This window comes from Momordica charantia (genome assembly GCF_013281855.1).
Source record: "Momordica charantia cultivar OHB3-1 chromosome 6 unlocalized genomic scaffold, Mcharantia_2.0 BLBB01000006.1, whole genome shotgun sequence".
Lineage (NCBI taxonomy): Eukaryota > Viridiplantae > Streptophyta > Magnoliopsida > Cucurbitales > Cucurbitaceae > Momordica > Momordica charantia.
In genome coordinates, this window is record NW_028275164.1 from 23,678,928 (window position 1) to 23,693,094 (window position 14,167).

Genomic DNA, 14,167 nt, shown 5'->3' on the forward strand with positions numbered 1-14,167 from the left:
GGAATTAGATTTATGGGTGCAGGCGTGACACCAAAGCCTGTCAAAAGCTCCCACCCTACTATCTCCTCTTTCCCCCCTTTTTTTTTTCTTTCTTTTCTTTCTTCCAATTTCTCCTCTTTGGGTTTCAAATTTGGGACACTAATTTCACTACTGCCTGCTCTACTAAATATTCTATCAAACTATTCCTTGGATCTTATTCTATTCGTGTTTAATGAGTCTGCTCTTTGGTAACGTTCTCGTTTCTTGTTTCTTAATTTTTAGCAAAGAAAAATAAAATTATATAGCCCAACGCTCGTGAAGTCAAAGATGATCAAATGATATTTATATTTATATATTGTAACAAATTGGAAACGGAAACTAGAAACAACAAACTTGTTTTAATTGTTTCTATCTATATAATTTTTAGAATGTGTCCAAAAATTGAGAGACAAGAAACATATTTAGTTGCAAAATGCTTAAGTTTCTTAATAAAATTTGGAAACGAGAACAAGAAACATGAACGTTACCAAATGAGCCCTAAATATTCATTTGGTAACATTTTTGTTTATTATTTATTATTTTTTATTTACTCGTTTTTAATATGTAGAAATATAGCTACACTTGATAATTGCTTCTTTATTTAGAAAAATAAACTTGTTTTTTATTCTAATTTCATATTAAAAAAATAAAAGTTTTATATGGAAATTAAATATTTATGTTATATTTATTATCAAATAATGATAAATAATACTTTTTATTTATGTTTTGGAAAAAAAATTGGAAATGGGGAGTAGATCAAACAAGGGACATGTTGGATAATCTTGTTTCTTGTACTTTTATTGAAAAATCTAAGCATTTGTAATTATTTATGTTTTTTTGTTTCACTTTTTTGTCTAAATATTTTCAAAATTGTATAGAAATTTATGGGACACAGAATTAAAAGTCTAATGACTTATTAGGCACTTCTAAATTTTAAGAAATTATTAAACGATTTATTAGACACTCTGGAAGACATATTATGCACAATTTTCAAACTTCAGACCAAACTTATAACTAAATCAATGTATTTCTTTCACTAATACTCCGATCAATAAATATCTAATTTGGTTATATAAATTCTATACCGTCCATTTACTTTAGGTTAAAACTACAACAATTTTGGTATGTAAACCAAATTTGGATCTATTTGATTAATTTTTCTGTATTTGAAAAAATATATTACGAGTATCGATAAAACTGGTAATTTATGGGTTTTAGAGTCCGTAAGAATCACGAATTGGTCCAGTGGAAGGGCATTGAATTATGGGGTTTCCAACTCCCAAATGCAATAATTAAACACAAACATAATCATTAATTTGAAAATGGCAGTTTTCTTTTTCTTTTCTGTTTTATTATCTCAATGCATTTGTCTCTCATAACCTCTTTCCTTAATTATTTATTCAATTTCAACAACCACACTGTTTTGCTTTCTAAATCCCACTCCACACCCCATGCTATTATTATTTTTTTTTTATGTACTCCCAAATCAACCCATTTATAGTTTTTTTTCATTTTATTCCAAGTATTTTTTAAATTTTCTGTTTTTTTCCCTATATTACTGAACAGTAACTATTTTTGTCTATTTATTTTCATTTTTGTCTCATTTTTTCTATTACAATTTAGAATTACACACTCCAATCATATGAAAATCCTTTAACGGAGGAGGTCCCCACCCCGTTTAATATTTTATTAATTAAATAAAATATATATATATATATCGGGGTGGGAAAAAAATCCCCAACGGGACGGGGTGAGGATGGCGCTCAGACTCTGCCCCATTTCATTACCAACACCCTTTGTGAGATCTAAGTTAACATGCAGTTAGGCACCATTACTCAATTTCTACTTCATCCGACTAAAATAGTATTTAAATTGTTGTAAAACCATACAAAAATAAACACAATTATATATGTGTGAGAGAGAGAGAGAGAGAGAGAGAGAGAGAGAGAGAGATTGTCCTATATATTTATCTTCCACTAGTTAAGTAATAGTTCAAATTTCAGTGCTTTTTTAGATGCATTCTCTCTCTCAAAGCTTCCATTCTTCTATTCTATTCCCATTCCCACCCATTCCCTAATTCAAACTTCCATGGAAGATTCCTTTCTCCCTCTTATTATTATTTTTTCTTTTTTTTTTTAATTGGGTGTAATGTAGTGGGATTTAAAATTAAACATAAAAATAAAAAGCCAACCCCAATATCGTTACATTCATTTTAGTACCTAAATTACAGAAACACCCCTCACTCTTATCAAATATTTATACTCTAATTCCATGTCCCCACACCTCAATCTCCTAAATCATTTCAGGTAGAGACTAGAGAGAGACAATTGTATTAGAATGAGAAGCATGAATGTTGTATAGTATTGTCAAGGTTAAGAAGATTGTTCAAAAGATGACTTCAAAAAGGCTTCATTTATATTTTAACCACATAAACAAATTCATGATAATAATTTCTTTAACTAATATAAGCACAACTAATTTTGAAGTTAAAAGAGATTGTATTTAAAAACAAATCATGGGTTTTCATTCTTTGTGAGTACGAGGATATTTTTTATATATAAATGTTTAAATACAGTTACTTCTAACGATTACGATTTATTTTAGTTCTTATACTTTCAAAACATTTATTTTGATACATATATTTTATACATACTGAAAATCCTTTAATATAAATTTATGGTTACATTTCTAGAAATTTAGTTGGTGAAATGTCATGTTAAAATTATGATTGAGATAAAAATTAAATTGAAGGGACCAAAATAGTCATTTCTAAAAAATACAAGACCAAAATAGATGTTGATGCAAGAATTGGATTTTGATTCCAACGTTTAATGCTACGAAACACAAGAAATCTTCACTCTAATTTGATGCTAAATCAAACACGTTCTTGATACCTAAGTCAAATGAATGGTTCAATTGAGAGTACAAAAAGTAGAGTTGTCAAACGTATAGTTGACGTCTCACGCCTCTTATTTTTATAGAGTGAGTCTCCATATATTGTCTTGGATGAGCTAATCCAACCGGATCGGATTCACTCGATTAGTCGAGTCTAGTTGTGTGGTTCAGTTTAGTCGATTCACTTCTTTAATTCATCTCACTTCAAGTGACTTAATACGGTCATTTCGATCCTAACATATATTTCGAAATTACGTGGATCAAAATAAACCAAATATAAAATATATACTTGCGAGAAATGGCCAGCGATTTGAGACATAAATGCGAAATTAAAGTGTTTGTCCACAACTCAGTTGACCTATTTTGTTTCAAATTCAATTCTCTGTCTCATGCTCAAATTCCAAGAACCACGCAATACATTTCACCCCACATTAAAATCAAAAGACAAAAAGAAATAAAATAAAAAGTTCCAAACATTTTTTTAAAATAAAGCATGGTTTTTATTTTTTATTTTCCTTTTTTGGGACCAATGACATGTCGGCTAGATTGATTTTAAAATCCTTACCATAAGTAATAATATTTTATGTGTCACACCTTATCCAGAGATTATTTAAGAATTTTCACTAATTGCATTAAGAGCTTATGGTCCAAAGTATTTCGACATATTTTAGTGTTCAAACGTTCTAATTCAGTAGAAAACAAATTTTGTTACCAAACTAAAATCATATTCAAACCTTAAAAGAAAATTAAATTTGGGCCATGAAAGAAAATATATAATAAATCTATATATTTTATTTTAAATTATGATATGTTTTTGCTATAATTATTCTCTGTGTCCACCCAAATAGACACATGCATGTAGTTTATAATTTATATAGACAAAAGCAGACCATATAGCACCTTTATATAATATAGTATTTATTAATGTTATTCATTAATATCTCGCATCCTTACCTTACTTTTTTTTTTTTTTTTTATAAATACATCTAGAGGTGATATTTACTCTTAATAAATAAATGCATTTTTAGAATATGTTTTTTTTATTGGTACAAAAATAGCATATTTAATAACCTTTTTAAACATAACATGTGAGAGAGATTCTAACTTATTTTCCATTTTCAATTTGGTTGTTTTTATAAATTTGTAAGTAAGTTGCTATTAATGTTTTTAGGTAACAATTTTGTTCTTTTTTTTTATTGTTATTTTAAAAAAAAATTATGATTATAAGTAACTATATTTTAATTTTTAAAATCTTAACCTAATTCAACTTTTCAAACATCCTCTTTATTTTTAATATATAGTCTTTTTATGACCACATTCCTTTTGTTTTTTTTTTTTTTTTCTTATGGCACTTGCTTTTGTACTCTAGGTAAATATTATCAAGTTAATCCTTGACAGAGAGAAGAAAGCAAAAAGAGGCAGTTGAAGAAAGCAAAAGAAAAGAAATATAAAGACAAGAAGATAAAAAGTAAGGATTGCAAGAGAATTCTCATAATGTTATCATGTTCCCAAATTCAACTTCTTAGTAAATCCATTCAACAATAATTATAAAACATGTCTCTCACACTTAACTCCAATCCTAAATATTTAAGAGATGTTTAGTCGTTCATGATTTCCATAAATTCAAGCTGAGATTGAATACTTGTCAACTTGGATATAATTTTATTTACATTGTACAATTAAATAAGTGGTAGAAATTTAGGTTTGTTTAATCAGTATTTAACTTTTGGATATATGATTTTTCTTGATTGTCATTAAATGTAGTGTAATGTTGACTTTAATCTATGGATTTAATCAAGTTAGAGTTCTAGATAAACAAATTTATCCTAGGTGAAATTATTGTATTAACTAGGTTAAGGAAGTGACTAGGGTGGGACCATCCGATCAAATCATACTCGATCCAACTAGGGCGAGACCACTCAATCAAGCCGTATAGACTTCATCGAGTCGATCCACTAAACTAACTCAAGAAGACTCCCTCTATAAATTACAGAAGAGATTTGAGACGCTCTACAACCCTACTTTTTACTTCATTCAATTGAACCAGTATCAGAGTGTGTTTGACAGATTTATCATGTGTGCATGTATTCGTCAGAACACATTATACAAGTCTAACCTAAAACTTTTACAATATTTAGTTGTTGAAAGAATCTTAATATCTTAATCAGCTAACAACCATAAAATTTCGACTTATTTCCTCAAAATTTTTTTTTTCTTTTGGCCCTAAACCATTTCAGGGTGTTTGTAATTTAATTTTGATTCGCATTTAAAATAGTAAATTAAAATTATTAGCTCTCTCCAGAAGCACAAGGAAGACTTTTCTTGTTCAGCAAATAGACAAAACAGTACCCAAACAAAACAACAAAATAAATGATGAGAAAAAACAGTAGTTATAAAGATAAAACCTTTTTTCTAATCACCCATAAGGGAAAAAAATAATTTATATACACGAATATTAAAATCGTTTTTTCTTTTTAATGGAATAAAACTTATTAGATTGAGAAAAAAAAGAATTTGATGAAAATTAAATATCATTAAATATGGGGGGTTGTAACAGGCGAGAAATGTAATCAATGAGCTTAATTAGGATTAATTACATTGCACTACGAAAAAAACAAAGAAAAAAAGAGTATTGTATTAAATTAAATTAATAGGAATTAAAGTCAAATTAGGTTATAATCAAGTGCGGTAAGGCGTAACTGAAATCACGATCGAGACCTAATCATGTGGATCCAATTGAATCCATCAGAGATTGACAAAAAAATAAAAAAAGAAAAAAGAAAAAAAGTGACTGGTGTGGGGACCACAAATCTCTGAAAACCATTTGATGAAAATTTGTTTTCGCAAACTTAATTTTCTTTTGGTCTTCTCTGTACGAGAAAATCAGACCGGGTCCACGTGGGCGGAGATGAGAGGACCAACAAAAATTCACACGAGGGTAGTTTCGTCATTCCGTCCCCATAGGTGGGTGTAATAAAAACCTTCATTTACTATAGCGCCTGCGCCTCCCCCCTTCTCTTCGCACCCACCATTTCCCCTTTTCCCTTTTCTTTACAGAGAATGAGACACAGCCACAATCCAACTTGAGCTTCTTCATAGAGAGGGCAAGAAAAAAAAACTAAAAGAGACAAAATCCGGCGAATCTCCGACGACTGTGACGGTGACGGGGAGGGTTGCGTCGTTTTGAGGTCTGTTAATGGCGAGCGCGTGGGTGAAATCGCTTCAGTGCAAATCGAGAGCGTTTGAAGACGTTTATCATCCGAGCCCTAAAAATTTGATTCCGAGCGGCAGTTGCCGGAAGGGCGTTCAGAGTCTCAAAGACGTCGTCGAAACCACCGCCAAATCGAAGAAGGCTAAACGGTCTCCGCCGCCGGTGTCGAGGAACCCGAGAGCGGTTAAATCGGAACCCGGTTCGAGTCCTTGTACGCGGCCGAGAATGAGCGTCTCGTCGCGGCCGATGCGAGCGAACGATTTTATATTTCCGGCGTTGTCGGAGTTGCCGGAGGGCCACCACTCGCGGAGCGTGGTGGAGATTATCTTCCACACGAGCTGGAGCCCCAAGGCGTTTGCGGGTCGGGTCGAGATGATTTTCAAAGTCCAAAACGGGTCGAAGACGGTGGCCCGGTTCGAGGAGTATCGCGAGATGGTGAAGGCGAGGGCGGCGACGGGCAGTCCAGCCGACGAGGAGAATGCGCGGTGCGCCGCCGACGGGAACGAGGTGATGCGGTTCCACTGCATGGGTCCGACGTCTGACTGCGCGAAGTACGACGGATGTGGCGGCGGCGGCGCGTGGACGTTCCCCGGGATGAAAGGGTCGGCGATTTGCACGTTCGCCGGGAGCGGGTCGGCCCACGAGAAGGCCGGCGGAGGGAGAGGGAGGAGAGCGATGTTGGTTTGTCGGGTCATCGCCGGCCGGGTCACGAAGCATCTGAAAATCGACTCGTTTCTGGAAGGCCGAGTTGGACTCGACTCAGTGAGTGGGGAGAATGGCGAGTTGCTAGTGTTCGACTCGCGAGCGGTGCTCCCTTGTTTCCTCATCATCTACAAATTGTAAAAATTCCCAAAAAAAAAAAATGGAAATCATTATTATAATTTTTTTTTTTTGCATTTTCTTATTTTTCTTTCGGATTTTTTGGGATGAAAATCTCTTTTCATCTTTCATCTTGCATTTATCAACACAATTTTTCTCTTTTTATTTTTGGGGATTTCTCATGTCTCATTTTTGTCTGTGGACCGTTGTTGATATTATTTGTGTGATTATGTAAAAATTGTGTTGATAAATGCTAATTAACCAATGTTTACGGTTTCTTATGTTTGAAATTAATGTGCAAATACATTTGCCCCAATTTGATGGAATTTCAATTTTGAGGCCGAGGCAAGATTTGGGAAGATATTGGTTATTCCTTTGTGTTGGCTCAGAAATTCAAGTGTTTGGTTTGGCAAATTGGTAGGGAAAGTATTTGTACTTGAAAAAGAATGGAATCAATTTGGATTTTCTACTCCTTCAAGCTTTCCTTTCTATATTTGTATATATATAGTTTTATGGTATTTTGAAAACTATGTCATCTCAGATACAACTTGTCCAAGTATTTTTGAAAATTGACTAGTCACGTTGGTAAAAGAAAAATACTTAGATGCTTCTCCATTAGCATCATTAAATTTTCTTTCTTAATCATTATCAAACTTTTTACCGATAAGAGAAATATTTTTTTAAAAAAATGTTGTTTAAAAAAATACAAAATTGTTAAATTTTTATTGATGGTTAGCACAAAGTTTGACGTACTAATCCCTAATATGACCGATGAAATAACAAAGATTTTGGATATGTTTACAAACCATTTTGTAGAAACATGTAGATTTTTTTTAATTATATATTTGAATCGTTTTCAAGTAAATTTTTAAAAAATAAGAATAGTTTTAAGGGACATAATTGGTGACTTATCCACTAAACTATGCTCGAATGGATTTATTTTCCATACTTCATATGCATATATACATGTTACCTTTAGATAAAATTTTTAAAATGTTGATTATAAATTATTAGAACATAAATTATTTTTTGTTAAAACAAATTTAAAACAAGTTGTTTAGCAAATTAAGATTGAAAAACACATTGGGTGCTAACAATTTAATCTTTGTAATTTAAAATTTGATATGATGTAGCCCCAACTTTAATGTATAATGATCTAGTTCCTATAGTTTAAAATTTATAATGATTTAGTCGAAAAATTTTATCAACCTATAATAAATTTATTTAAATAGATCCAACAAATCACTCAGAGTCCAAATACATTTCAAAACTTCATGTAATTCACGACATTTCACATACATTGACACAATTTTTCATGGTAAATGCTAAATTGTTACAAATTTCAAACTATGGAAACAGAAATCTTATATATTAAAGTTATAGACTAAATGGCTACAAAATTTGAACACAATGCATAATCTTTTCAACTTTGAAAATGAAATTAAAAAGAAGGAAATGAAAGAAAAATAAAATGTAGTAAAAGTTGAAAAAAATGAAGCAAACAAATATGGTCGTTCAATTCCAATTTGCAACAAAGAAATGGGCATAAGTATAGCGCAAGTCACGCTGGTAATGACCAAACCTTGCTTTTCCTTGACAGAAAATGAAAGCTATATCATACATAATCAAACCAAAAAAAAATAATAATAAATAGATGTTGCCATTTCACTGTCTTTGACACCCAACCCTTTTTTTTTTCTCTCTTTAATTCCCCTCATTTATCAAAGCTGCAAAAAGTGATCAACATACTTGACTCCATCAGCAAGCTCCAGCCCTTATTTTAATCTTCAACATCACATTCCACATCTATGCTTCCAAGCAAAGTTCTTCACACTAAAGTAACCCAATTAGTCTCTCTTTGTTTCATCACTTTGACCATAAATATAATTCCCGAGCGAAATCTTACATCCGTTAGAAGTGAACAAAAATAGTATCACAATTGGTACGAGTCCTATTGGGCAAATAAAACCACGTGGAGTTAAATCTGAAACGGACAAATATTGTGGGGAAGATAGATATTTATTTTCAAGGAAACTAGAGAGATGGGGAAAAAGAACAACAGAGTCCAGCTACAAGCATCTACCTGAATAGCCTTTTTCACAATTAAATGGTGTGTACAAGATAGAATTAAGGCTCCTACCCAAACTCACCAAATCATTGGACAGTGAAAATGGCATTTGAGCAGATTCTTTTTTTTGTTTTTGAGGGGTGGGGCAGAGGTTGAGAGGGACGATGGTTTGTTTGTCACATTGGCTTTGAGTTGAATATAAGATTTTATAAGGTGGCACTGGCCAGGCCAATATCATCCTCAGATGCAAACTCCATCTTTGCTGCATCAATGGATGAAAACTTATCTTCCTGCACTAATGATACTCTACTAGCACGAACAATGGCTTACCGTTCAACCGATCCCGACCCTGCATCATCAAGAGAAATGTCATTGCAGCATTGCTGACAAGAGATATCGAAAATTATCTAGAGTTCGGTTCCTACATGAATTCATGTCCATAGAGATACGTCTAGTGTCTATCAATCCTATATTAAGTAACTTTGCTCCACATGTAAAGGGGTCAAGGGGTCCACAAAAAGTGGGGAAAATGTAACCTGCAGCAGTTCACCTAACCGTACTTCAAAACTAGAAAGCAAATGTTTGGGAGGTTTTGAGAAACAGTTTTTGGCTTTGTTTTCAAAATTGCTTTTAACGTAGTTCTACACTTAAAATCACTGTTTTACAAGTCAGTTTCTGAAAGTAGCTTACTCTATGGAGAGCCTAAAAGAAAATGAGAAAAACAACTCCTTCAAAATAGTTATTCATACGTCTTTCAACTTAGACCAAATTGCCATTATCCACATTTCCCTATCAGTAGCCAATCCTCCAAGCATAACTCAAGTTGATGAGGCACTGATTACCTTCCTCAAGGTTGAAGATTCAATCCCCACCCCCTTATTATTGAATTCAATCCAAAAAAAAAAAAATCTCTATCAGTTACATAATTCTAATGGCATGATTTGTGTAGTCCAACAGAAGAACATTCAAGTCAAATAACTTGTGCCTACTTGGACCAGTCAAGACTTGCAGTTGCTGGAGGAAAATAAACACTAATAAGTAATAACTTCTCTGCAAATGATTATTAGGAAATATTAATTCTTCCTGAAGTAAGTATTTGCAGATTAATTATTAGAAGTTTTAGATGTAATCTCAAATTTGTGATATATAGGATGAACGCAAATAAAAATAATAAAAGAAAAAAATACTGGAAAGACAGATGAAGCCAAACAAGACCTGCCTAACTATTGCACCTACTTTGAACTTTATAACCATTGACAAGAGGAGTTGAAGGATCAGTCACACCTTTAAATCTGGCAATTCAATGACGCAAGCACATTCTATTACTTCAGCTCCAACACGTTCTGAAAAAGAAAAAAAAACAATGCATTTAGATTACAAATATTTGAATTGTAGTGAAAAAGATGTTCATTTTTCCTATATGGATCATCATTGAACAGAATGAGTTGAAAAATATCATATAAACCAAAGTTTATAGCCTGGAATTCCTTTTATAATCTTCCTTGTATAATCAGCACCTAAAGTTTCGTGTCCAGTTTTCATGATGTTAAACTTATTAGAACCTACACCCACTAGTCAGAGAATATTGAGCTAAAACATCAATTATTTGGTTTGTTTTCTGAAACAGACAAATTCTGCAATAAGTACAGAATCTCTGTTAATGCACTGTCTTTATACTAAAGCTACAGGGGACGGGCTTAGTCTTTAAATGACACAAGGACTTCAAACCGAACAAAACAAGCATCAAATCTGGACCCAAAATGACAGCCTTTACATTATAGATTTTTCTAGTCTTAGAAAATAATTCTTATGCAATAAGGTATAATATCCCACTATATAACAATCTAACTTATTTAGCTTATATAACAATATCAAAAGGAAGTCTCACCAAGTAAATTCATAGCCGCACGGAGAGTGCCACCTGTCGCAATTAAGTCGTCCACCACTAACGCCCGTTCATGAGGCTTGATGGCTCCAACATGCATCTCTAGGCAATCACTTCCGTATTCTAATATGTACTTTTCAGAAATAACTTCACCTGTCATGGTGAAAGTTGATAATATTCACTATTCATAAAGAAGGAAGAATTTTTATCCAAGATAATTCAACTTATGCTGCAAACATGTATCCCAGGACCAGAATCCAACTTCTTTTAATTACGATTCAATGTACTTCAAAAAGATATGGTAATTTATCTTCTAAGCAGAATATGGCGTGTACGATCAGTTAATCACTACTACTAACCGAGATAGTTTAAATAGAAACTCAAGGAAAAAATGGGTAATTGTACAAATTACCAGGTAGCTTCCTTGGTTTCCTTAAAGGAACAAATTTTGCTCCTATAGCCAATGCAATAGGAGGGCCAAATATAAAACCTCGAGCTTCAACTCCTGCCAAGCAACCATAGATTTCAGAAATGAATGTGGATGACAAGCTTTTTGACAATATATTACTTTGATAGAAAGATGTATGTAATGCATAAACCACATTATTTCTAGATGGAAATAACAAAAGATGCAGCTAGGTAGCCAAAGCAAAGTTTGGAAGAAAATAATGCTTGAAATGAATAAAATAAACTTGGTGAAATTAAGAACTAGCTAATCACAATCATGATAACAATATTGCAAAGAACCAAGAATTTATTAACTGGCTGAAAGACATTTGAGTGCTGATTATAAGTTACAGTAATGATAGAAGGATAAAACTTCATAAACTGTGAATCTGGTTGAGTACTAAAATTTCGAAGTAAAGGGCCAAATTTCCTTGATAGAACATGGAAGCAACCTCTTTGGACTGAATCCACTGAATTGAATCACATAGGCCCATTGGTAAAAGACACGTTAACAGAAATGATAAGAACATGCTTATATCATCCTTGGAAAAGAATTAGAGCTGTTTGTAACAGAAGATCTGCATTAAGGTAATATTGATACGAATATATGAAGCCACTAAAGTCCACTGAGCACAGTAATAAAAAAATTATAAATCATAAGGGGGACAAGCATGATAATAAAATTATCAAGTATGTGATTGAAAGGAATGAAGTTGCATTTTTGGTACAAGACTTCAAGGATTAATAGTATATGGACAGTTTTGGTTTTTTCCAACAACCATCATGATGTCAAGTCATTACCAGAAATATATTTATGTGGTTCTAATTTCACTTACTGGCACGAACCCCAGATATTCTTAATCAGTTTGTATTGTTACAAATACTCTTTATTAGATGTTAGTTCAAAAGAAGTAATAGAAACAGGCAGATAAATGAAAATGATGGAAACTGTACTTCTTTAAACAGGACAGCCACAATAAATAAACAACAGTATAGAAAAAAATTTCAAGATATACAACAGTGTAAACGCTAGAAGAAGAGAGCTTCTCTTGTTCACAGGAACAAAGGGGAAATGGGCACGAAGTCTTAAAGTTAGAGGTGTGGATAAAGTAAACCAACAATTGAGTAAAAAAGAAAAGGAATTCACATCATGATGGAGCCAAAATGTCACGGTGCAATTAAAGTCCAATCAGGCATCCCTTCGTATGGAGACGGGTAAAAATCGATCCCCTACCACAGTGAATACAAATATGACGAATCACATGGCCAAATAAAGAGAAAGTAGAGGCCAGAGGTGAGAGTAACAGAGGGAAAGGGAGAGTAACAGAGGGAGAGAGAGAACCAACATAAGCTGATCAGGTAAAAAAATGGTCACACACAGCAATCAGTGGCATAGCCCACTAAGAAAGCTTGCTTGTAGTCAAACATAGAATCACTCCCCAAACCCACAGTCACTTCCATTCATCAATGATTAATATGTACCAAAAGCATTATAAAAAACAACCGGAAATTCATGCAATGGGGGCACTTCTACATCATTTAAAGCTACTTTTTCTCCAAAGAATGGACCCCGCCATCTTCAGGCTAATCAAAAGCGACAAGTTTCTACCCAGCTTTGGATCATCGTCATCAGAATACATTAATCTTTACTCAAAATATATATATATATTGAAAAGAAAAAAAATTAAATGATTTCTTTTACTTCCTTTTCACCTGCAACAACCGAAATGTTTTTCCCTTTGTAGCGCTCGACGAACAAATCAATTGTATTCTTGAATGCTTTGGGGTCGAGTAGCAGAGTGGTTATGTCTTGGAACATGATACCTGCCGAAAGAAGAACGAGCACACCCAAAAAGATTAACAAAATTTCCAAGTCACAACCACAGATGGGTCATCTTCCTCCCGAAAGAAGAATAAACCCCAGAATCCATTTGACAAAAAGAAAATGCATTGAACTTCGATTGACCAACATATTCTTCAAGCATCCAAAGAGGGCAGGAAGAGAAAATAAATTTACACAAATTGAAATAACGAAAGGGAAAAATACAGCGAGAGGGTCAAACCTGGCTGAGGGAAATTCGGCACAACACGAATCTGGGTTCTGATGCCATGGATGCGAGGATCCTCATCTCTGTAAGCCGACATTGTGTAAGCTTAAAAACAGGGCAGCAAAAATAAGAATCAAGCAGAAATGAGCGCCCCCTCTACCTCACTGAATGGAGGGAGAGAAAAAGAGAGGAAAAAGAAGGGAAATTTTTGATGGGTTGAAGTTGAAGACAGCAAAAGGAGTTGAAATAGGGAGAGATTTGGGTATAAATAATAGAGAAAATGGAAGAAACTGTGGCCCTCTGCCGCTGAGGAAGAAGAAAAAAGAGTGATCGTTAAAATAGAAAAAGGGGAAATCAAATAACAGAAGCACAAACCGTGGCCGCTGTTCTTTTTGCCGATTTCCCGCGCTCTCACACTGTCACTCGCCAAGACCTCAAAATTGCCACTGTCTTTTTCAAAAATGGAAAATTAATTACTCTCGTTTATTATTATTTCTTAAAATTGCTTTTTAAATTCCTATATTTTTTTTAACTTTTTTCTAAATCCTAAAATATATTTTTGAAGGACGTATTTAGGTTATTAGTCACTAGTCCATCTTTGTTGAATTTTTTTATTTTAGTGAACTCTAAAACTTATTCTATTTTTAGTTGTTGAGCTTTTTAAAGGTGGGTTTTAGTTTCTAAAACTTTTAAATGTAATTATTTTCGTCATCTCTAATTAATACTCGTGTCGTGTTAATATACATACTTTCTTTTAGATAAAATAAAATTCATTA

The 14,167-nt window shown here is 33.1% G+C and overlaps 2 protein-coding genes across 2 annotated transcripts; one reads left to right on the forward strand and one right to left on the reverse strand.

Moving 5' to 3' along the window:
- Positions 1 to 5,899: 5,899 nt before the first annotated feature.
- LOC111023338 (uncharacterized) lies at positions 5,900 to 7,125 on the forward strand. The gene has a single exon (XM_022300755.2). It carries the CDS (start codon positions 6,110 to 6,112, stop codon positions 6,965 to 6,967), a length of 858 nt encoding a protein of 285 aa, XP_022156447.1. The 5' UTR covers positions 5,900 to 6,109; the 3' UTR covers positions 6,968 to 7,125.
- A 1,311-nt stretch (positions 7,126 to 8,436) lies between these two features.
- Positions 8,437 to 13,767, reverse strand: LOC111023363 (adenine phosphoribosyltransferase 3). Its single transcript, XM_022300785.2, has 6 exons — positions 13,407 to 13,767; positions 13,057 to 13,167; positions 11,309 to 11,401; positions 10,900 to 11,049; positions 10,296 to 10,354; positions 8,437 to 9,360 (listed from the first exon to the last, which is right to left on the reverse strand). Exons 1-6 carry the CDS (start codon positions 13,486 to 13,488, stop codon positions 9,307 to 9,309), a joined length of 549 nt encoding a protein of 182 aa, XP_022156477.1. The 5' UTR covers positions 13,489 to 13,767; the 3' UTR covers positions 8,437 to 9,306.
- Positions 13,768 to 14,167: the final 400 nt, after the last annotated feature.